At 54.6% G+C, this 24249-nt stretch overlaps 1 protein-coding gene across 19 annotated transcripts in view; it reads left to right on the top strand.

The window, feature by feature from the left end:
* TJAP1 (tight junction associated protein 1) overlaps positions 1-22746 on the top strand; it is a 55392-nt gene extending 32646 nt beyond the window's left edge. For 11 of the 19 annotated variants that reach the window (XM_037895464.2, XM_037895463.2, XM_037895470.2 and 8 more), the window contains 10 exons: positions 1053-1146; positions 3473-3525; positions 6519-6677; positions 10327-10355; positions 12186-12347; positions 13037-13103; positions 13548-13577; positions 14947-15054; positions 16418-16501; positions 18503-22746. In XM_037895464.2, coding sequence (XP_037751392.1) covers positions 6552-6677; positions 10327-10355; positions 12186-12347; positions 13037-13103; positions 13548-13577; positions 14947-15054; positions 16418-16501; positions 18503-19819 — 1923 coding nt within the window. In that variant the 5' untranslated portion in view covers positions 1053-1146; positions 3473-3525; positions 6519-6551 and the 3' untranslated portion in view covers positions 19820-22746. Of the gene's footprint in view, positions 1-1052; positions 1147-3472; positions 3526-6518; positions 8013-10326; positions 10356-12185; positions 12348-13036; positions 13104-13547; positions 13578-14946; positions 15055-16417; positions 16502-18502 lie in introns of those variants that run through there. The other 8 variants (XM_043543456.1, XM_043543454.1, XM_037895474.2 and 5 more) reach the window with 3 other exon arrangements.
* The last annotated feature ends 1503 nt before the right edge of the window (positions 22747-24249 follow it).

Consider the following 24249-nt stretch of genomic DNA (forward strand, 5'->3'; position numbering starts at 1 on the left):
ATCACTGAGAAACTGTCTTGGAAGAATGACAGCCCCATATGATCCTTCCCAGTGTGTTTGCATCTCTCAGTGGACTCTGAAATGGGATCAGCATCATTGCAGACAGCAGCCCAGAAGAGGGGAGGGATTTAAATCTTGAGGAGCATTGCCTGCTGATGAGAGATAGCGAGGACAGATAAAAGGGACTGGGAGATTAAGTTTCCTATTGCAATACAGATCTAATTAGAGTGGCCAGAGACCTGGCTCTTAGCCACCTCCTTCTATGGCTTCAGGCCAAAGCTGTGATGCTCTGGGTCTCACACACTTGGCTGCAGTATCAGGGCTGCACCCGAGATAGGGTTGCTGACAGCTTGGTGAGTATGGGGCAGAATCAGTGCATGCTGTGTGCCCAATTCTGGCTGTTATCTGCATGCCTTTCAGCAGTCCATCCTCCCCTCCCTCAGAACAAACAGCCCCATATGTCAGCTGGCGTTTCCATTCCACTCTGAACTGAGGCCTGTTTCAGAGTCGCTCCTCTGAATCCTCCCCTCTGATTTTGGAGCGCAAAGGGACAACCTAGATATTATGCCTCCAGGGCCCCAGCCATATTGCTGGTGAAGGATTATGAAAGTCCACTTGCTCCCCCTGGGCCGCTGTGGCAATTACTAACTTCTTAGAGTGAGAGCGGTTACACACACCACACTGTATAGGAATAAAATCAAGGGAGGAGGTGCAACCCTGCTGTCGTTCCTGGAGTCATTCTGCCAAAAGCCACTGCTGTACTGAGGGACGCATCCGGCCATTTAGCAATCCTGCTCCTTGTTTGGGGGCAGTGGAGTTCCTGGTCTCCTTGGAATTCCCTGCTCCATGAGGGGATAATTGGAAAGCCCTTCCCTTTCCAGGACACAGTGGAGGCAATGAGCCGGTTGCACTGTGAAATCCTGCCACAGGGAAGCTTCCTGAAGCTGCAGACTCCAGCCCTGGTGCATGGCTGTATTTGAGCGCACATGCATGTGAGTCCGTATGTGATGCTGATAGGTGACTGACGCCAAGTTTCCTTTCTCGTGTTTCAGAAGCCATTCAGATGCTGCCAGATGCCACCAGGGGAGAGCTGACTTGGAGGCAGGTGGACCGGGAGATGTTTGGATGGGACGTCGCTTTGGATCTGTGAGTCCTTGTTTTGAGGGACAGTTACTTGGGGGATGATGTGAATGTCAGAGTGTCTCTGGAAGTTGTTTCAGACTGTGGAGTGGGTTAGGAATTCAAGGTGGGGTTGTCCTCCTCCCACCCTGGGGGTCAGGCAAATGGGGTGAGAATGAGGAATGGCAGAGGTGCTGGATACCAGGGAAGGGAGGAGGATAGTCACAGTGAGACTGAGGAATTGCCAGCTGAGAGTTGGCCAGACCTTTAGCTTGAGCCTTCTGAACGTCCCTGCAGTGGAGACCTCAGCAAGGACTCTCTTAGGCCATTCATAGCAGCTGTACCAGGTGAGACCAGACGGAGCCTTGCTATGCCAAACTGGTGGTAGTCATTTGGAGCTGTCATCTGCTAGCAGTCAGTGCCACAGCCGACCCAACAGGAGCTGCTCTGAGCCCATCCCTGCTTGTTTCAGAGTAACAGCCGTGTTAGTCTGTATTCGCAAAAAGAAAAGGAGTACTTGTGGCACCTTAGAGACTAACCAATTTATTTGAGCATAAGCTTTCGTGAGCTACAGCTCACTTCATCGGATGCATACTGTGGAAAATACAGAAGATGTTTTTATACACACAAACCATGAAAAAATGAGTGTTTATCACTACAAAAGGTTTTCTCTCCCCCCCCCGCCCTACTCTCCTGCTGGTAATAGCTTATCTAAAGTGATCACTCTCCTTACAATGTGTATGATAATCAAGGTGGGCCATTTCCAGCACAAATCCAGGGTTTAACAAGAAAGTCTGTAGCTCACGAAAGCTTATGCTCAAATAAATTGGTTAGTCTCTGAGGTGCCAAAGTACTCCTTTTCTTGGAGTCTCCTATCTGTGGATGAGTAGGTACGAGCTGTACTGAGCTGGTCTCTCTCTCTCTGTGTCTTGTAGCTGTGCTGGGGCCCTGGGGAGGGGTAGCTATGCCATTGTGAAGCTGTTTTTCCTGTACTAGTTGGGGCCCAAGGACAGCACTGTAGTAGGGAACAGGGCCAGCCAGCTTGTTGGGGCCAGGCCAATGCCAGGGGAATCTCTTAAACCTGTTTCAGCAGAGCTCTGCATAGTCGCTGCTGCCTGCCTGTTCCGTTCGCCTTGTGTATGACTCTCCCTCTGCATGTGTACAAATGCTCCAGTCCCCACCTCCTCGGGCTGGGTGCCATGGAGAGAGAAAGGTCTGCAGCAGAGGTGTATGGGGAAGGGAGGGCCCCATGGAATTTCTGTAGTGCCTGGGGCGGTGCAAGGAAATGACTGTCTGGCTCCTATCACCAGAGTATCTCAATATGTTTTGTTGTGATGGTTGCATAACCTGGGCTCTGGCCTTCAGAGCAGGTGGGTGTCAGTCTCTTTATGTTTGTACTGTGTGTGTTTGTCTGGGAGCACCTCACCTCAGAGACCCCTGTAGAACAGGGAGGGCTTTGGAGCTGTGGTGACTGTTGCCAGGAGCCAGAGAACAGCATCTCATGTGTCTAAACTGGAGTAGCTTGCTCTTCTTTCTAATATAGAGGCCATGGAGCCGTTCCAGTATGCAATACCCCCTCTTGATCTGAATAAGAATCTGTTAGGTGCCACCAATGCAACCAATAATGCTGGATACCTGCATTAGCTAAATGTTTCTGCTAAAATGCTCAGCAGGGAAATAGTTAACATTGCCAAATCCAGCATTGTGCGAGTTCAGTGCTAACTTCCCATTGAGGTGAATGGGAAAATGTGTCATGCTCTTCAGGGCCCCATTCCTGCTAGTGGCTTGCTTTTGCCATCACTGGAAGCACGAGTGGGCTTTTAGAGCCATTGTTTTGGCTCTGGGAAAGTGCTGCACCAGGGTAACACTGGGAAGTTTTCTACCCACTCCAAAGGACTAGAAACGTGCCTTCAACGTCAGAGAGTAGATTCTGCTGGACTGCTTTTGCGGCATCTCAGGGACATGGGGCTTCCCACCTGTCAAGGAGATTCTGGGCTGTGTGGGGAGAAGAGCCTGCCACTTCAGAAACTTATATATGCTTTATTTTAAAACAGGGTTGTGACTGGGCAGTAACAAGGGCACTCAAAGCCTGGGGACTGGGGAGCAAGGAGTGCCCAGTTTCCTCTGGCTGTCCCTGCTCTGTCTGCTGAGTATGAGCCTTGAAGCAGAAGTTCCCATGGGGCTCACAGATGGGGACCAGTTCTCTCCCTTATCACATGGTCCCCCACAGACACATGAGAGCAGAGCATTAGGAGTGCTGCAGCCAGGCACAGGCACCCGTGTTTGGGTGGGCTGGGGCATGCAAGTGGTCTCTGGGCGGGGGTTGTTAAATTCTTTGTGTTCTCACCTGTAGGGCATCTGAGTGAGTGTCCCCCTACATGAGACTTCAACTCTGAGCGCAGGCTGGTAAGTGCTCCAGCTGTCATGGGGTACAAAGATTGCTGTGGGGTAACATCTGCACTAGCACATGTCTATGCTTCCTAGATGTGGGAGGAGGTAACAAGACCCCCCCTCTCGGTCACCTAGCTGCTGTGTGGCTAACATGAGCTGCCATTCAGTCAGGACTTAGCACCTCTCTCTGAGAAGGAATGCCTTTCCAGCAAGGCAGGTTTATCACCCAGCCGATGTGCCTCAGGTCCTGCACTGAGCAGCAGAAGGAACAGGCCCCAGTGGTTACCTCCCAGCAGCGTTGGTGTTTGTCTTGCAGAGTAGCACCAAGAGGCTCTAGTCAGGACTGGGGCTCGTTCTGCTGGGTGCTGTGCTTACGCTCTAGAACAGGGGTGGGCAAAATATGGCCCGTGGGCTGGATCCGGCCCATCTAACACTTCTGTCCTCGCGATCTCCAGGCTGCTAAAAGTCCCACAGCGCAGCGGGGCACTCAGGCAGGCTGTCTGCCTGCCATGGCCCCACCTGCTCCCGGAAGCAGCTGGCTGCTGCTGGTATGTCTCTGCATGCCCCTAGCAGAGGGGGAGGCAGCTCTGCATGCTGCCCTCACCCCCAATATCATCTTCACAGCTCCCATTGGCTGGAAACTGGCCAATGGGAGCTGCGGGGGTGGTGCTTGTGGGCGTGGGCAGCACGTGGAGACCCGCTGCCCTCTTAAGGGGCATGCAGAGACGTGACAGCCGCTTCCGGGAGTGGTGGGGGCCATGGCATGCAGGCAGCCTGCCTGAGCCCTGTTGTGCTGCCGGCTGGGAGCCGCCTGTGGTAAGCACCTCCCAGCCAGAGCCTGCACGTCACGCCCCCTCCCGCACCCCTGCCCCAGGTCAAACCCCCTCCCGCACCCAAACTCCCTCCCAGACCCTGCACCCCAAGATGTTGCACTAGCCCGGAGCTTCCAGACCTCACACCTCTTGCTGCACCCTCAGTTTTTGCACGAATTATTTTATTACATGGCACTGCAGTGGAGGGGTAGAATTTAAAAATTTCATTAATATAGTAGAAATATGCGGCCTCTGATGACTTACCAAAATTTGTGGAGTGGCCCCCCTGGGAAAATTATTGCCCACCCCTGTTCTGCAAAGACAAGTGATGCCCAGGTAGCGAGGGAGAGGGATACAGAGTGTGTGTTTCTACACATTCTATACCTTAGACTTGCTCTTCGGAACTATTAGAAATTGCCTCATCTGTCCCCATCAACCTGCCCTTTCCCAAGGTATCGCAGCAAAGGTGAGCTCCAAGGATTTGATAGAAGAAGGGGTAGTGGCCTTACAAATCAGTTCAAGGAGGGCATTCCATGCATCTGAGGGGGCTTGTGGGAACTTCTGTGTTTGGCAAAGCAAAGAGTGACACAACAGGAGATGATTGTTGTTTATATAATGGCTAGGAAGCTCAACAGGGACCAGGGCTCCATTGTGCTAGGCACTGTCAGGCAAGGAATACGCACAGTCCTTACCCCAGAGAGTGGGAGTCTAGGTGTCAGACAGGACACGACAGAGCACTAGTGGGGACGTACAAATGAAGAGAGTGGTTGTGCACTGTGTGTTCTGGGGGCTGCAGGCTAGGAACTGTGTTTCAGGCTGGGAGGGGCACTGTGAGCATTGCAGAGATGATTAGGAACAGGAAGTCTTCGAGCCATTGAATTAACGGTCCCTGCTCCCCCTATGGGAGGGGGAATAATGCTCTGAAAGGAGCCAGGCTGGGAGAGCTTCTGCCCCGGTAGAGCAGCTCCTGTGCACAAGGGAGAGGATTTAGTCTGAATTCAGGAGAGCTGGAGATGCCACACAAGTGCTGAGGGAAGGGGAGGTGCCCGGGCACAGAGCGGCGTTGGATTATCAGCATTGGGAGACTAAGGCAAGGAGAAGGAGAGCCGATGAGGGTGGGAAGAGGGAGGCTGTTCTGAGCATAGGGGTAGCTGTGTTACCTACCCGAGCACCCGAAGGGAGGACTGTTATGCCTTTGGCATTGGAAACATCAGCAGGCACCTTCATTACTGGGTTGCCTGTGGCGTGCCTCACTCCATGTCCTGTGCTTACTGAAATGGTGCAAACCCTGGATGGCAGCAAGAGCTTTCCTGAGTGCTGCCCTCTGCTGCAATTGCCTCTAAATGGCTGGAAGCAGAAGCCCCCTCCATGTCCACAGAGAGCCGTTGTAGTTCTGCTGTCTCTGCCCCATTTCAGATCCTGCACCACTTCTCCTGAAGCTTGGGGGTCTGAGCCTGCCACAGGTTGGAGGGGTGGCTGGTGACTGATCTGTCCTTCCTCATAGTGCTACTACTGAACATGGCATAATCCAGCCTCTTGCCTGAAGGCTGGGTGGCATCACGCACCCCAGCTGCCATCTTGTGCCTTGATGGTGCCTTGTATTTGTTTTCTCTCCCCTGAGTCGCAGCTCCCCAAATCCCAAGAAAGTCCCTCTCAAGACACCCAGGAACAATCTGGCTTTAACTAGTGCAAGCCAAGGACTTCTTGGCTCTGGCTGCGCATTTAGTGACTGCAGCCCCCTTCCATGTAGCCCCTGTTGGCAGTGACAGTGCGAGATCAATAGCTCCTGCCCTGACCGTCGCTGCTGCCTGTAAGGCTTGCAGTTTCCATATTAGAAAAGGCGTTTCCTAAAGAGCCCAATCAATATGCTGCTCTGAGGCCTGTTCTCGTTTACTATATATAATCTGGACACACGCTGTACGTCAGCGTGCGCGCGCGGCGGGGGGGGAGAGGATGTGCCAACTCTCTGTTCACGCTGGCTGGGAGAAGGACACAGCTAAATTCTTCTCTGTCCCCCTTCCCTGCCGCGGCTGCTGTTCCAGGATCCAGGGCTGCCAGCTCCTCCTACTCTCTCAGCACTTTGGATGGGAAGCTGCTGGGGAGCATAGGGTATTTGATCTCCTGCTGCTGGGAAGCCCTCGGGGCTGGCTGGGGCACTGGTGACCCTCTTCTCTCTGCCCTTTCTGCTTTTGGCAGGTGACCAGTTGTCGCACCCAAGCAGGAGGGAGGATGACGAGCACAGCTCCATCCAAGAAGCCTTACCGCAAGGCACCGCCGCAGCACCGCGAGATCCGCCATGATCTGCCCATCCTTCGAGACGACCAAGACGGCGTGATTTTGGCTGAGCAGAGTCAGGTAACGGATAACCGGGCGGCTAAGGGCCTGGCGCCGTTACGCCAGCAGGCGGGGTTTAGTTACGCCGAGGCAGGCCAGCTCAAACAGGTGGATGGGTTTGAGGTGCGCAACCTTAACTTTTCCTCCTCCTGGTCCCTGGAGTCAAGTAGTGACAAGGAGGTAGCAGGGTGCCGAGCGGAGCTGAAGCTGAAGAGCCGGACTCTGTCACCTGTGCTGCCGCACAGTGGGAAGGCAGGGAGGCGGAGCGGGAAGCACTGCCGGCACCCCAGCCAGGGGTGTCTCAGTAAGTTCATGAGCCGCAGTGTGGAGACGGTTGTGGTGTCTGGAGACGAAGGCCGGAGGCCAACCTGCTCCTTCAAGAGCAGGAGCCTGGAACGCTCCCTCATGTTCAAAGAGCCTGCCGAGGTCCTAGCTCCCAGGAAGTTCCAGGTCTCTGCCACCCATCTGCCTCTCAAAGGGATCCTGAAGCAGACGGGCATGCTGGAAGTGCGCCCCGAGAGCCTGCGCAAGTCCCGCTCAGTGGAGACGCTGGCCCATGGCCGCAGCTCGCGCAAGTACAGCGACCCTCAGCTGTGCTTCAGCCCGAGGGAGAGACGCTCGCTGGAGCGCAGGAGCAGCACTGCCGATGCCATCAAGCGCCAGGAGAAGGTCACTGAGGAGAAGCTGCAGTTCTCCAAGTTCCTGGATGAGATCACCCACCGTGTGCTGAGCCCTGTCCACCTGCAATCCCTGGGGGAGGGCAGAGCAGGAGGGGGAGGCCAGGACTCTCCTTCCTCACCGAGAGGCTCCACTCCAGAAGGTCAGAAGGAAAGCCAGCCTGAGGGGGCCAAGCGAGCAGCTGAGAAGAGCCACCGCCTGAGCAGGAGAAAGGCAGATAAGAAGCGTGAGGGTCTGGAAATGGCTTCCTGCCGGAGGAAGCCCCCTGAGGAGGCTGAGAGGGCCCCCAGGCTGAGGAGAAAGCCCATCCTGGTGAGGAAGGACAGCAAGGAGAAGTTCCTCTCCCTGGAGAGGCGGGTAGTGGATCTGTGCCAGTATGAACTGCAGCAGCTGGCAGAGCTGGGTTTGGCAGGGGTGTCCTCTGAGCAGCAGCAGCAGCAACTGCTGCCTTCATGGAAAACCAGTCAGGAGGGAGGAAGGGACAGAGAGAGGGACCGAAGCAAGCACCAATTGCGGCAAGTGCAGCCTCAGCATCTTGGCACCAAACCTGGCCAGAAGCCCATGACAGAGCCAGGCTACCTAGAGAGTGCATCCTTCTCCCCTCCGACACACCGGAGCCAGGAGGAGGGCACTGCCTCACCTAGAACCTCCCCTTCCTTCAGCCTAGCACTAAACAAGGTAGGTACCAGTGTCCTGGAGCCCAGGCCCCTCACCCAGGATGGGGACAGAGGTCTCCAAAAGGCCATGGCCATCCCCTTCGGCTCCCAGAGGTGCCCTTAGTGCTGATGTGGGGAGTGAGGGGCAGGGCATTTGTGTCTGAACTCTCATCTCATCCATTCAGATGTTGATCTATGGAATGTGGAGCCTCCATTGCCTCAGGGAGGCCTAGCCAAGCAACTTTGACCTCCCAAGTGGTGTGAGGGGCTCTCTGAGGCTCACTTAGGGTACAGTCTTCATCCCAGCCCCCCTCACACCAACCCCCATTGTTCCCCACTGGGAGGCTCCTCCTGAACTGGCTGTTAGGGGTGCCCAAGAGCAAAATGCTAAGACCTCAGAGGGGACAGAGCATCGCCCTTGTGACTCCCCCGACCTAGCCCTTCTGTGCTCCACACACACATGTGGTGCCAATGCCTCTTGAACCTCCAGCCTCCCTGCTGGCCTGTTTGGCTGCAGATCCTGCTCCTTGTTTGTGTTGCTCCCAGCTGTGACCCAGGTGGAGTGCCTCTCTTCAAAGGGGAGAAGGGAACAGCTGCCCCTTGGAGTTGTTAGCCATAAAAGCAGCAGCTGGTGCCTCTTTCCCCACTGAAGGGGCTTGTCTGCCTTCCAGGGTTTAGAATCTGCCTAGCAGACTGCAGGATACCAGTGTGCAGAGCTGGACACAGCGGGATGGTCTAGTGCCTTATGCGGGCCTTTGAATCCTCCTAGTGCTTTAATGGCTGGATACCCTGGTAAATCAGACCCATATTTATGTGAGAAGTCCCTTGTCTATTGAGGTAGAGTCCTTGTCGGGAAGAGCTGCCAACCCCTCCCCTTCCATCCACCCAGCGGGCTCCTGGGACATTGACTCATTTAAACAGGAATCACCCGTCTCCTGGCCTGATTCTTGTGCACCTGATTGCCTGGTATCAGCTGGAGTCCTCAGAGGTGAGACAGTTGCAGGGTGGTGATGCTGCGTATGGTATGAGTTAATAAAGTGCACTTGGGACTGGGACAGTATCATGTTGTATACAGTGCAGGCTGCTGCAGTGCATTTAGTGTCGGGGACACAGCATGTCTAGTGCAGCTAGAGCTATGGGGCCACCCTGTACAGGATGGGCCAGTGCAGTGCACTCTAGGTTGTTGGGAGCGAGAAATGGCCCCACGTGCATTAGGGTCATGATTGGGCTGGCTTCTATACCATGTTGTTGCTAGCACTGAATCTGTTCCAAGGAAATCTCTGTGGCAGGGTCCCATGTGCGGACCTTGTACGTCTGTTAATATGCACCTTTTGAAGCGCAATGTCATCTTTGGGGACCTGTGTGCTTTGCTTAGAAAAGGCTCCAGGGCTCCATCCAGTATGTCCCAAAGCCGCTGCTTCAAGTCATTGAAAACAACCTGGTCTTTCCAAAGAGAAACCTCCAGCTTCCAGGGTTAGCCTCCTCTTCCCAGAAAGGGCCATCCTTGCTAGCACGAACTGGCTCTGGAGATGGAATTCTCCTCCCAGCCACAAGTGAGGCATGTTGAGAGGCAGCTTCTGTTACCTGGTCTAGCACATCAGATGCACAGAGTGGGGAGGCTAAGCTGCTCATACCCGCTCCCTTGTCCCTGCCTATGTGCCGGAGCTCTGGTGTTGTGGGGGTGCCTGCTGGAGAGGCGCAGGTGACTTGCTCTCAGCACTGTAGGCCCTTCTGTTGGGCTGCTTGGCCTTTAGCATGTTGCCTGTTGTTTTTGTGTCCAGGTTCACCCAGGAGCCTGGTTCCAGTAACCAGCTTGAGCTGAGCACAGAGGAACCCTCATCTGGGCTTACCTGGGTGAAGCAAATGGAAAAGGTGCTTCCCAGCTCCTCAGCCACTTAGAGCAGTTCTTTCATTATCTACAGGGGTGCTTCCACCACAGTGAAGGGTTCATAGGTTTGTGTATGCAGGTCCACGAGACTCCCATCCTAATCACCCAGACATTGTGGGGCTGCTGAATATTGAGGCAGCAGCTGTGGGGTGATGACTGCGGGGTCCCTGAACTTGTAGCACGGGGGGAAGGAAGTTGCAGGCTCTCTGTGAAGGTCTCTGGTTTAACCCAGACTACTGCTGACCCTGAAATAAACCATGTGGTCTGTCTTGATATTGACTAGTTTGAGAAGCAGTGCATGTAGGGTGCTAGCTATTCACGACATGGCCTGCCCAGAGCTGTCAGGGAGGTGGGAGGAGTTCACTTCTCAAAATCTTGCCCTTTGGTACTTGCTTGAGTCTGACACCTATTTTGAGAGGTTCTTACAGCTGTTTTCTTCTCACCACAGGAGCCCTTGACGGATGCAGAAAGGATGAAGTAAGTGTCCTGTTCCCTACTCATGCTCCAATCTCACTGCAGCTGTGTGTGTGCTGATTCCCACCTCCCATTGTCCAGCTTCCTTTGAATCTGCATGGTGGGTTTCCCTTCTGTTGAGAAGCTAGGCCCATTTGGAGAGACTGGGGCAGGTGTCTCTCTGTTCTGCTCCCACTTGCCAAGTTTTGCCGTGGTTCTCTGCATTCCCTGAAAGGACAGTTTAGAGCTCTGTGCAGATGGGATGCCTTTAGGAGACCCATCTCAGGGTCCCTTGAATGCTGTTACAGTTTGAGGTGGTGGGGCAAACGCTCCTGATTCTAAACATCTGTTCTTCACCATCAAAGGGAGAAAAAGTCAAAGCGCTACCATTTTGGTAAAAAGAAGAGGAGCACTTGTGGCACCTTAGAGACTAACAAATTTATTTGAGCATAAGCTTTCGTGCGCTACAGCTTATGTTGGTCTCTAAGGTGCCACAAGTATACCATTTTGGTGTGACCCACTGTAGTGTGTGAGCTCCCCCTGCTGACTGTGAATGAAAACTTTTTGCACAGACAGAAACTTAACAGGACGCAGCTCTGAAGATCTCAGTCCCTTCAAAATCCCAAGTGAAGAACAAACTGACGCAGCTAGAGAGAGGCTGTATTTTCTAGGTTTTTCTGAACAGTTGAGCACAGTGAAAGCACACATGTAGGAGTGAGTCTCTTTGTTTGAGGGGAACACAGCACTTAGTGTTATAAGGGGGCCTGTTGGAGGCTGCCACAGCATCTCCCCATAACGCGTATGCTGCCCATGCCTCCCTCTGCAGCCCGAGCTCCCCACGCTAGCTGCACTTGCTGGCCCAGCAATTGCAGGGACTCCTGCTTTACTGCATGTTTAGGGTTAGGGCTTTGGTTGGGGCTGGGGATTTGTGATGCCTCTTTCACCTCCAACTCCTGCAGTATGGGCTGGGATAAATTATTGAGTGGGTTTCATTTTCCAGGGAGGGACACCTAAGCTGTGCAGCCCATTTGGCTAGTGGACTTTATCCAAATGCTGCAACCTGAGCGGGAGCTGGTGACATGGATAGCAGGGCTGCTTATGCTTCTCTGCCCCTGTTCCAAGAGTCGAGAGCAATCTGTGTTGCCAGGAAGCAAGGGCTTGAATTTCTCATCTTCTCAGCTGAGCAGAGACGCATGCCTCTTGCTGCATTTGACCCTCCTGTCAGTTTAGTTTATTGCTACAGGCCCTGACTGCTCATAAAAAAACAAAACCCACGGCATGAGCAACAGCAACCTAAGGCAGGAGGGGCTCTGCAACTGCCCCCAAACTCTGTCCATGCATCTCACTCCTGTCCTCGTCAGCGTCCCCCCACTAGTCCAGTTCTGCTCCCCCCAGCTCGGCCAATGCCCCATATTCTTGACCTACATAGCTTCCTCCCAAAGTCCTTGTCCTGGGGCTTAGAACAATAGTTGAGAGTCCAGATGAACAACTGAGTCCTTCGGGGGCAGTGCATGCACACAGCCACCTTTCAGACTCCATCGGACTCCTCATGGCGTCCCGTTGTGGGTGTGAGAGGAGGGATGAGATCTGAGCCTAAAGAATCGCTTCCATTCACAGGGGAGGTCTGTGTGTGAAATGCCCGCATGCTCCCCAACAGCTAAGCTGGAAAGGGGATGGGGTCCAATAGCACCTGTTTGGATGGTGCCACTACAACCACCTGGGAGCATCATCAGTGTCTATATGGGGTCTCTGCTTCTCAGGGCCCTGAAGTGAGCTTAGATGCTGGGTGTCTGCACTGAGGACTGCAGCCCCCATCGCTTACTGAATGGTGCATTGTTGCTCTGTGTGCCTCAGGCTGCTGCAGCATGAGAACGAGGAGTTGCGCCGGCGGCTGGCCTATGTCACTAACAAGATGGAGGCGATGGAGAGGGAACTGGAGTCCGGCCAGGACTACCTGGAGCTGGAACTGGGCCAGAACCGCGAAGAGCTGGAGAAATTCAAGGACAAATTCCGTAGGTATGGCAAACACCAGAGGAGAGGATGTGGCTGTGGGGAGACAGGGTTCCTCTGCCTAGGGACTCGCTTGGCTGTCTAGAGAGGGCTGAGCCTGTGTTGTGTTAACCTGAGGCATGTGGTATGGGGAGATTAGGAGAGTTACAGGTAAAGCTCAGCACACATTGCAACCTTCTCTGGGGAGGAGCACAGCAATGCTACCCAGCAGTTTAAGGCAGGAAATGGAGAATTCTTTATCGGTTTGAATAGTACAAAGGCAGAAGGAAATTGTCTGAGCTGGAATTTAGCCAGGATTTGGGGGTTAATACCCTGACAAATGCAAAGGGAAATCAGTGGCTATAGTTGGCTGGGTTCTCTTTTTTATGTCTTATCTGAAAGGCAGCACCTTAGTTAGAACAGCACTCCCTACCACCACATTTGAGTACTATAGAGTGCCCACACCACTTCCTGCAACAGCCTGTTTTTCCCTTGGAGGTGTCCGGTCCAAATACTGACCCAGTCTAGCCTGAGAACTGAAGGGATTACAGCCTCCAAGAGAGAGAATCCGGGCAAAGAGTTAACATGTCGGTGTGCTCTGTAGCAAGCAGTCTTTCCTGGTGTGTGAGGGGCGATTCACACATTCCAGGCTATCAAGAGGACTTGAGTTGATGGCCTGGATTCCTTTTCACTTGGACATTCGTGCCTCTGTTTAGGTTACAGAACAGCTACACTGCTTCACAGAGAACCAATCAGGACCTGGAGGAGAAGCTGCATACCCTGGTAACTGACCTGCTGAGCCTCTGGGAAGAGGAAGTGGGGGAATCTGGTGTGTTGGGACAGAGGGAAGGGACCCTGGCTTTCAGGCCAGGCATTACAGCAGCTCATGGGGGAGGTTCTGGTCATGATCCTTCCCAGGCCTAGCCTGTTGTCCTGAACTGGGTACTTTGCTGAGCCCCCACTTTTATCATGCACCAAAGCTTGGTTTCCCCACAATGTAATTGTCATGTTGCATCAACCTCTTTGAAAGGTGCCAGGGATGTGTTGCTCCCTGCAGATTCCAGGGGATCACTCCCAGGGGACTGGGGCTGTTGGAGCGGAGCCAGCGTGTGTGTGTGTGTGTATTGTGTGCATTCATAACACTCATGGCTGTTTCTTTTCTCTCCCTCCCTCTCTCTCTCCTCCCCATGCTGCCGCTGGCACACTCTGGGCGCACTCACCTCTCAGGCCTCTCTCAGCCAAAACTGGATTTTTGCAGTTGCGTCTTTTCGTTTGTGTGGTTTTTTTCTTTCTCCTCTTCACATGTCTCAGCCTGTCATTTTCATTGTCAGTCACACATTACTTGGCCCACTTGTACCATCCTCGACTGAGGGGCCCCAAACCTCGTCCAGCCAAAGGCTCCACCTCTACTGAACAAAACAGCTGTCTGCAGAGACGACTGGTCCTAGCACGCAGTGCTCCAGCCGAATGTGAGCATTTGCTTCTGATCCAAATGGAGCATTGCCTGCTAGGAAGCATAATGCCCACAGGCTGCAATACTATGTTATGGGTGTGGGCGTCTGTGAACCCATTTGGCCCACCCGTACTGTAAGTAAACAGATGCTTGTTCTAGTCATCATCAGTCACCTGTCCATAATAGAGAATGCAGGGTCGGTTCTCGCCCTTGGCACTAGGAGCTTTCGGGGTTAATATTATTTATGCAGTTACCAAAAAGTCAATCCATGTTTCGGAAATGCCCTGTTCCTGCATGCGTCACTGCCTGTCGCACTGGGCCTTGCTACCACTACTGGTCCACAAGTGGGCCCTGTTAGTCACAGGCTGAGAGCAGATTCCGGGGCTTCTGTGGCCCTGAGGACTTGGGACACGTACAGGAGCTGGATCAGGAGCTCTGAGCTGTTGCCCCCCCACTGCTATTAGCCTTCATGTCTGTTTCCTCTGAGCAGGAACCCATGGGGAGTCTAGTGAGGAAATGTTCCCCTTTGGGAACAGAATTAACCGAGATGAAACTGCACAGACAGGTCCTTTCACACCAGGGCAAGCCCCGGAGTCTTCCCTGAGCTCTTATGCAAAAGCAGAGCCCTCTTGATGCTGAGTCAACTTCTGCTGTACCTATCATTGACTCCCATGCTTCTCTGAGCAACAGCTTCCTGTTGCCCTGGTGGAGAGGATTGGATGTCACAAACACAGTGATCTATGCTGCTGGTGAAAGGTGTTGGATTGGCAGGGACTGAATCCTTTGTGTATCTCTAGAGAAGCACCAGTGCAAGCTTCTTCCCCAGTGCCAGTGCAGTCCACTTGTGACTCTAATGCTGAGAGGGAGTTCAGTCTCTGCATGCTACCACTGCAGGAAGGGTAGGAAGAGCAACTGGGCTGCAAAGGATCAAACTCACCTCACTTCAGTAACTAACAAACATGGCAAGAATTCTGAGCAGCCAGCATAAGGTGGCTGGCTTTATGTGCTATCAGAGACCCTCCCTCTGTGCAAAGCTGGGGCTGTTACCTGTCTGTCTGGAAGGTTTTATTTCCAAGCTGAATGTGTTTGTGTGTTATGCAGGGGGCTAGGTGGGGTAAGAGGCCAAGCCAGCCTGTTCTGGTGGAATTTACATCTTGTGTTCCTGTGCCCCAGATAAAAAAGGCAGAGATGGATCGGAAGACCCTGGACTGGGAGATTGTGGAGCTCACTAACAAGCTGCTAGATGCCAAAACTACCATCAATAAACTTGAGGAGCTCAATGTAAGTGTCCAGTCCACAGCCTGTCTGCTCAACGTGGGGAAATGTGTGGTAGTTTCATGGCTGATTAATATAAGGTCTGGTCTATAACTTCCTTACTAATGAATGGGGAGGGGCAAGCAGAACATGGCTGACATTCATCATGGCTAAGTCTAAGTTTTTGTCACGGATATTTTTAATAAAAGTCATGGACGGGTCATGGGAAATAAACAAAAATTCACGGCAACCTGTGATCTGTCCCGACTTTCACTAAAAATATTCCTGACAAAAGAGGTAGGTGGGTTCAATACCCAACTGCTTCTGGGGCTCTCAGGTCCCCCACTACTGCGGTGCGTGAGAGCTCTGCGGTCTCCCTGCCCCAGGGGCTGGTAGCTGCAGGGTCCTGCAGCTGCTGGCCGCAGCTGTGGCTGTGCAGCTGTGGGGAGTCCCAACTGCCTGCCGCGTCTGGGCAGCTGCTGGGGGGTTGCCCACAGAGGTCCCGCCAAGAGTGGGCAGCGGCGCCCACCCGCCAGGGCTGGGAGCTCCAACCCCAGGACAGAAAATGTCACGGAGGTCAATGGCAATCACAGATTCCGTGACCTCCATGACATAATTGTAGTCTTAATCATGGCTGAAATTGTGGGGAGCTGAGGACGCCAGTGAGGACAGATAAATAATAGAGAGGGGAAGCAGGAAATAGCAGCATGACTTGTGATTTGAGTCCTAGAAGTTGAGCAGAGAGCAAATGAGATCTGGGCTTGCTGTGTGAAGTGGCAGCAAAAAAGGCCCACCTGAGTTTGGGCTGCAAAACTAAAGGCTGAGCAGCCCAGAGCCGGGAGAGGGATGGTCCCTCCATGCAGCTTTGGTGCCACAGCGCCTGAGGTCTTGCACTTGATTCTGGGCACCTTGTTAACACTGGCAGGAGTTCAGAGAAGGGCTGTGAGGGCCTGTTTAGGCACTGAACTCTCCAGTTTGGCTGACAGCACCCTGTGGTGGGCGAGGGTACAGACCCTCAGATATTTGAGGGGTGTCAGGCCCAAGAGGGGGAGAAGCTTGTTACAGACTCAGTGTAAACTTGGAGGGAGGGGCTGGAATGGAGAGGAGCTTGTCAGCCGAGTGGCAGAGAGGTACTGGCCTGCGAAGGAGCCTCCTCAGGGGAATGGTGGGAGCCCCCTGGTGTTGGATGGCTGACCTCCCCTCACCCATGTGAGTGAGGTGTCTGCTCGGGCTGGAGCAGGGGCCTGCATGCGTTGCTGGCTGTGTGTGTATGTGTGTGTATGTGTGTGTATGTGTGTGTATGTGTGTGTATGTGTGTGTCTGTGTGTGTTTGTGTGTGGGGACCAGATGAGGCCAGCATGACTCCCATCCCCGTGTGCTCTCTTGGCAGGAGCGATATCGGCAGGACTGTAACCTCGCAGTGCAGCTACTCAAGTGCAACAAGTCCCACTTCAGGAACCACAAGTTTGCTGACGTGAGTAGCAGCTCTGGTGCAGGGTGTGGGAGGGGCTCACAGCTGCTCTGTTCCCAGCCCATAACTCCACACCTGGTCACTCTCCTCTGCAGGTAGGGTGAGCTGCCTTGTGTTCCACCGACCCCCGCTCCCCTGAGCATCAGTCAAAGGTGTAAGGAGCTCCTGGCCCTCTGTGCAAGGTCTCTGCTGGCTCCTCTTTCAGGCTGGCTCCATCTCACGTCTCAGTCAGGGGCTGTTATAAAAAGAGCCTTGAGCTGCCTTTCCAAGGCAACGAGTGTCCTACAGCACAATAGCCTTGAATCCGATAGCCTGTCGGGTGCCTGAAGGCAGCTGGCAGAGGAGCAGGCCTCTCGCTGACCCTTTTGTCTTCTCCCCTTCGCACCTGGCCACGTGCAAGGCTCATCCTGCCTACTGAGGGGCCAGGTGAACCTGAATGCAGCTGGTCTGGCTCACGGACGCGGCTACTTGTGCCAGATTTGGGTATGCTTACCACTCCTGGGGGCTCACAGATCTGCCGACAGGCAGGGCACCAGGGAGGGCAAGGCTTTGAGTGCAGCACTAGGCTGGGAATGTCCCATCCCTGTGGGTGAGGGAGGAGCCCATGTTTGTATTGGTGTTTCTTGTTCCCCCTGGAACGGGATCTGGCCCCAGCCCAGGATTCTCATCACCTCTCCATAAAGCTTCCTCACGTGGGCTCCCTTAGAGGGCCCTCCCGGCTCCCTGCACATCCAATCCTGGTGCTTGTCTTTTGTGAGTGAGCACATGACTGGTATGTCGTCCCCCAAGCATGTCTCAAATTAGCGCTCCTGAGGTCACCGTATCAGTTACAGCTGGGATAACCTTCACCTCTCCCAGCTGTCTCCCCTCACAGGAGCTTTGAATTCTGCCCCCAGAGGGCTCGACCACACTCGGATGCCACTGAGGCAAAATGCAGCTGTGCAAGGACCTTCTACCTTGCACTCACCATTCCCACTCTGTATGCCCTGGGCCCACCTGTCTGACTGCAGGATCCCTCTTGCAGCAGCCTGTGCCATGGCTTGGGGCCCTGGGGGTTTCAAGAGGAGGGTCCACAAAGCCCAACCCTAATCTTTCACCATGGTGCTTGTGTGGCCAAAGAGCAGCATGGTATTTAACAGGCAGGGTGGAATCGACCTGCTTGCCTGGCTGGCTGTGGCAGGTCTGTGCTCACCCTAGTCCTGCAGCCAGTTTACCCGGGACTCAAAGAGGCTGCCTCCAGAGTGCAGTGAAATGTTTGGCATGCCCTGAGTGTTACTATTCTCGTTGTTGAAAGCTCTGAACCAAAAGCTAAACCCTCAGTGAGGTGTAGGGGTCACCAAGGCTCTGCCACAGCTGCTAATGCCTCAGTGAGGCAGCTGGACCAGGCGGGGGAAGCAGCAAGTGCTAGGACAGTCATCGATACTGATCCTAGGGCAGGCTGCCAAGGCAGTGGGGCTGTAATTACTGTGTGCTTCCTGGGAGCTGTAGATCCTGCCAGTGGGGGCTGTTCAGTCACTTCTACGCAATCACCAACTGATTTTCCACTGATCAATAGCCCCTTTGCCTAGCACCCACCAGCTAGGCCTCATCTCCACTCTCATAAACTATGGGCCTGAGGCCCGTGAGCAGGCTTCCCTTGCTCCCTCTCCCGAATGGGGCCCCTTGGTCAGGCTTGGGGCAGGCTCCTGTGTGCTCTGAGAGCAGTAGCATCCTGCAGCCAGAAGTTAGAGTTGGGAAAGCTCTGCTATCTCCTCCTGTGGGGCAGGCCTGTTTTGAGAGTGGGGAGGGCAGCATGTATGTCAGTGGCTGGGCCCTGCCCAGGTGGTGGGGAGCAGGTGAGTATGTTGGGGTAGGCAAGTGTGGGGTGTTAGCTAGGGCTGGGTGGAGCAGGCAGTGTATTGCAGTCTCCCAAGTGCTGCTTGTGGCTCTGTCCCAGCCTCTCCTGGCTCTGCTGAGGTCCTGAGGGGCTGTTTCAGGCTTAATGCCCTCTCTCTTTCTCCTTAGCTTCCCTATGAGCTGCAGGACATGGTCAATAAGCATCTGCACAGCACCCAAGAGTCCCCAGGCCCTGGGCAGGAGGCTGCACATACCCTGGCCCCATCTGACGTCGTGCCCACCTCAGTGATTGCCAGAGTCCTGGAGAAGCCCGAGTCACTGGTCCTGAACTCTGCCAAGTCCAGCAGTGGCAGCTGTCCCATAGCTGAGGATGTCTTTGTGCACGTGGACATGAGTGGAGCTCTGCTGGATGCCTGCCCCAGCCCAGGGCTGCCTGGGAAGGAGAGAGGGGAAGGGGGGAAGCAGCAGAATGGGGGCTGCAAGCCACAGAGCAGTGTAGAGAGCGTGCCAGAGGAGGTGCCTGCCTTCGAGAAGCTGAGCCCCTATCCCACGCCCTCCCCTCCCCACCCCATGTACCCAGGGCGTAAGGTGATTGAGTTCTCTGAGGACAAAGTGAGGATCCCAAAGAACAGCCCCCTGCCCAACTGCACCTATGCCACACGGCAGGCCATCTCCCTAAGCCTGGTGCAGGGCGAGGACGAGAGCAGTGACCGGCACCGGACGCTCCCTAACAGCCCTGTCTCAGAGGGCCACCACTCAGCCTCCAGCTGCTCCTACCAGCCGTCTCCCAAGGCAGCTCGAGCACACGGCTCCTCGCAGAGCAGCCCTTTCAGCAGCCCACCGCAGATCCCCAGCGCCTTTGCCAGCTCGGCCAGCTCGGAGCAGGACCTCCTGGCCAACTGGCAGCGGATGTTTGTGGACAAGGCGCCGCCCACTTCGGAGCAGGTGCTGGTGAGCCGCACCTCCTTCAGCTGTGACATGGCCCCGGAGCTCCAGAAGCGGTTCAGCCGCTCCATGCAGGAGCTGGGCAGGGCGGCCTCGGCCTACTCGGATGGCGAGGAATCTGCACAGAGCTGCAGCTGGACCGTGAGCCGGGACTCGAGCGTAGACACAGACAGCACTGAGTCCCGAGCCCGCAGGAGCCATTTCTCCTCCGATTACGGCGTGGACTTCTCCCAGGATGAAGCCCAGAAGCTGCTCCAGGGCAGTGGCGGGGGCACCACTGAGCCCAGCAGCCCCCCGCCAGAGAAGCACAAGGACTATGTGGACCTGGGCTCACCTGGGAGCCCAGCCGAGGAAAGGGAAATGCTGCTGAAACCAAGCAAGGAGAGCAGCCCAGGGGGAGCCCTGGAGGAGAGCGGGGAATGCAGGAGCAAGCCTCCCTCAGGACGGCCACACCGCAGCCCTAAGAGGATGGGTGTCCACCATCTCCATCGCAAGGACAGCCTGACACAGGCCCAGGAGCAGGGCAACCTGCTCAACTGAGGCTGGGCAGGGAGCAGCGCCACAGGGCAGTGCTGTAGCTGCCTCACCACTCATGGGGTTGGTGTCCGTGGCACCACACATGCCCCAGGGGGCTGCAGGCTCCACTCCCACCTTATATTTATTCTGGTTTTGATACCCGGAAGTGACAGGATCTTGCTGGCGTTCCGCACCCACCACACCAGAACACAGACTTGGGGGCCTTGCTTGCCCTGGCATGCATGCCCATGCCTGTGCTCACCACTCATCTGGTGCCTGCCCTCACACTCAATCTTACAGCCCCACCCTGGTGCCCATGCCCTTACTCACCCTGGGGCCTGTGCCTGCCCTCACACTCATGTTCACAACCTTGCCCTGGTGCCCATGCCCTCATTTTCACGCTGATGCCCATGGCCCTGGGCGCACTTGTGCTGGTGCCAACAAATAGAAACTCTTTGCCCTGGTCTTGTCTGATCCCCATGAGTCCCTGCAGGCTGAGTGGGACATGAGGACTGCCCTGGGGGGTGGGTGCTCCTTGCTGGCTGGCCCCCTGCTGTGGGTCAGAAGCATTGAGTTGGACTGTTGTTTTGCTATTTTTTTGTTTCCCCCCTGCTGCCATGTTGATCTCTCTGGAAACCAGCCAGCAGTTGTGGCTGGCTCTCCTTTAAAGCTTCCTCTGCAGATCCCTGCTGCTTAGCTCATGGGCCTGGCCCAACACTTGGCTCATGCAGAGGCAATGCCCTGGGAGAGCCCCAGTTCCCTCTGCCATGGGGCTGGGCCATAGCTGCCCCCGGCAGTTGCTCAGCGAGGCTGGCCTGCAGCGTTTCCATGACAGTGGTTTCTATGCTGTGGGTTGGATTGTGTGTTTGTCTCTCCATCTCTGGGTGCTGTTGCACTGGCCTGGCTTGTGTTTGGCTAGTGCTGATTCTCCGCACCTGAGTCTTCCTCTCATTTTTCTCCTTTCCAGGCCTCTGCTTTTAAAATGTTGTGTTTTTCTCTTCCTGCATAAATGAGCAAAGCAGCTGACAACCAATCCATTGCCTGCCCAGAGGTTTGGTGTGAGGTCCTGCCCTAGGAGCCACCGGCTCCCCCTTCCCATCCAGGTCTTTTTACTCCAGCAGAGCCATATGGACTCCAGGGCAGGATTTTACCCCAGGAGAGCAATAAATGAAAGACCATAGCAAGCCGCCTCTGGGCAGGGCCCCAGCAAGGGCTCTGGGGAGAGAGGGAGACCTGCTGGGGAGCAGGGCTTATCGTTGCCGTATGCAGACACAGTACCTCATGGCTCAGCAGTGGCCCTTTGGGAAGGCCCCTGTGCATGTGCACCCCTTCCTCTGGCTGGGTCCCGGGCTGGCTCCGGTGCCCTTCCAAGGCCTCCCCACTCGGGGGGGCTGGAGTTGTGTGTTTGATTTTCCTTGTGTTCAGTGTTGGTGCGATTTTCCTTTTCAGTATTTGTGCTCCACGTCCCTGGGGTGGGGAAGGGGAGAGGTCGGGAGTGTAGATATTTTATTTGTGAGAGAGTGCGCCAGGGTCTAGTTACTAGCTTCCTAACCTGCCCTTGCCTATCTGGATTTTTAACTCTCCACCCTGAAGGTGTAACCCAGCACACTGGCATGGTCCCTGTGCTGCTCCCTTGGGCCTGGGGACCCTCTTCCCTTGGCTGTGGTGGGTTTGAAGCTGGAGCTGTAGCGTCCTCCTTCAGTGAGAGCGAGCTGCTGCTCTGTGCTTTGCTATGTATGGAGGGTGCAGCCTCTCTCTGCAGGAAGGAAGCTCCCATTCAAACACCCAGCAAGAGATGCTGCCCTGGGGCAATATCCCTCCCTAAGCCCCTCCGTTTGTAGCTGGTGGCAGCCAGGGCCAAAGCTTTGCTCTCAGCTCCAGGCTGCAGGGCCTGTGAAAGGGAGCTGTTCCCTCTCCTTGCATTTTGGCCCAGCCCGTGGCTGCTTCCTGTGTGGGTAGGTTTGGGCACTCTGGTAACAGCAGCTGCCTCTGCACTTGCCTTGTTCCTGGCCACTCAGCTCAGTGTGGAGCTGGGCTGGGACTCAGTATTTCAGCAGCTGCCCTAGCAAATTGGTGCTAATGGTGGGAGCCTCTCATCAACCTGCAAGGTACTAATCCTCTGTGTGGGGGAGGGCCCTGCCCAGCGCAGCCCAGCTCGTCTCTCTCCTGTAGCCTCCTTGCAGTGCTGAGGTCCAAGCTGCTGCTTCCTCCCACCCCATCTTCGTGCCCCAGCCACAGGGCCTCTCCTGTTGATTGGGCTCCTAGGCCCGACTCTACCTTGTCAGCACAGCTTGACTCCAAGCCTCCTGGGCTGCGTGGTGGCCTCACTTGTGTCATGACCTAGCTTTGAGCTGCAAGTGCATGCTGGGAGCAATGGCGGCTGGCCTGGGCTGTCTAGTCCTTGAGCTGATTAGTGTAGCTGGGTCCGATTACCTCCACTTCTCCGCGAGAGGTGCTTCCCCTCCTGCCTCAACCCAAAGGTCCCTGGTTGCCCTGCAATTGGCTGTCCTGAGCAGTTCAGACCAAAATGAAAACCACCTGATTGTAGAAGCAGTTGGTGTGCTGGTCCCTGTAAGGCAAAAGCTAATCTCCCTTTTGACTTTGATCACATCAGGCTAGAAGCAAAGGAATGCCCATAGGCCCAGTCCAGGCCATGGTCCTGAGGTGCCATTTCCTTTGGAGTGTGACCAGGCAGCAGCAGAGCCCACGAGAGAAATGGTGAGGGGAATGTTGTGCAGCCAGAAGAGAAGGAGCAACCTGCTCCGAGGCTGCGTCCAGAGGGCATCAGGCCTTTGCCCTCCTTCTTGTGTCTGGCAGTACTGGCTCTTGGGGGGGAGGGGGCACTTTTCAGTGTCCCAAGTCCAGCCTGTTCATCTGCAACTAACGTGTTTTTCTGAGATTTTCAAACTGATGTATATTTTAAAACCAGAAATAAACTATTTTAAAAGTAAGCTGTGGCTGTGGGGTGCTGGGTGGGAGCCAAGAGCAGGTACGTCCTGGTGGCCGGGGACCCTCTTATGGCAAGCTGCTGTCCCACAGGTGTGCAGGGTCCTGTGTGCCACCTCCTGGCTTGTCAGGGATAAATTGAACATATGGCTTGTCTTTTCAGATGACATCCCGGTTCTTCCTTTCACCATTCAGTACGTCTGTGCTTTAACTACACAATATTTGTTCAAGATGTCTCGTTGCCCAGAGCATCTACTCGGTGCTCACCAGGACCAGAGCAACAGGGCTGGAGAAGGAGAGTTTAGAGTGGTGAAGAGTGTTGGACTGAAGAGAAGTCAGCTGAGCGTAGACGCCATGGGAGCTGCTCCGTTGCTCACAGTGAATGTTGTCAGGTGTTCAGGCTCATTCGGCCTATTAAGTTTGTGGAAGAATGCTCACTCCCAGCAATGTTCGCATGTCATTGACTTGGAAACTGGCAGTACCAACAGGAGCACGCTTTTTATAAAGGGTACTTTTGCCTTTTGCATGACTATTTTGTGAACCTAAACTAGCTGCCTAGTGTTGTGGTTTCATATTTTGAAAATGTAGATGCTCCTGCCTCAAAGGCCAGCATCATTCAACCAAAACCTTCCTCGCAGTGAGTCCCCGAGACTCGAGAGAGAGGCGTAGGGCTCATGGGAGAAAGGGGCACTGAACACCTCTGGACCTTGTTGGGGCTGGTTGTCCCTGTGCTGTAATTCCAGCGCTCAGTCTGGCAGCTTTTTTAACTAGCCCACATGGCGCCAAACTCTGTTGCTAACTCTGCTGTGTGGTGGTTTTTCTTAAAGCCCCAGCTCCTGGAACCATGTGATTAGGTGAGACTGGCAGCTTTCATTTAAAAGAGATGTCTTTCTAACCCTTGAGGTTGTGGAGAAAATCTGGCAGATATGACCCATGGGCACCTACAGGCTCAGAAAGCAAACGGCAAAGAGAAAGAACCCACTGTTTAAATCTCTTTTATTCTTGATTTTTATGCCAGTCCCATAACTTTGGGGGGGCCTGACGTGATTTTTGAATATTAGGTGCTGGTGATGCTGTGAACCCCACTGGAAAAGGCTGTTCAAGTCTGAGGGATAAAGGGGCTGCTGAGCTCACACAGTGAAGTTCACTCTGCACCTTAGGAGCTCCCTGGCCAAGACCTGAGGGCCAAGCAGAGGAAGACTTGTTTGCCTGCCTCTCCATGTGGTAGCTTGAGCTGATCCAGTGCTGCCTCCCTGCTGGGCTCTCCTCCTTTTTAGTTGTGGTTTCTGCTCCCTTTGTCCCTATAATTATTTATTTTGTGTGCTCCTGGGAGCAGCTGCTCCTGCTGCCCTTTAATCCTCCAGCCTAATTCTAGCCCTGAAACACAATCTTCCCCCCTGCCTGGCTCCAGCAAGGTGCAAGGGGCACTTGGCCCACAGTGTGTATCCTGCTGGGCAGGCACTGGCTGGAGCCTTCTCCACAGGGTGCATGCTCCGTGCCAAGTCCCC

Source organism: Chelonia mydas, chromosome 3 (genome assembly GCF_015237465.2).
Source record: "Chelonia mydas isolate rCheMyd1 chromosome 3, rCheMyd1.pri.v2, whole genome shotgun sequence".
Lineage (NCBI taxonomy): Eukaryota > Metazoa > Chordata > Testudines > Cheloniidae > Chelonia > Chelonia mydas.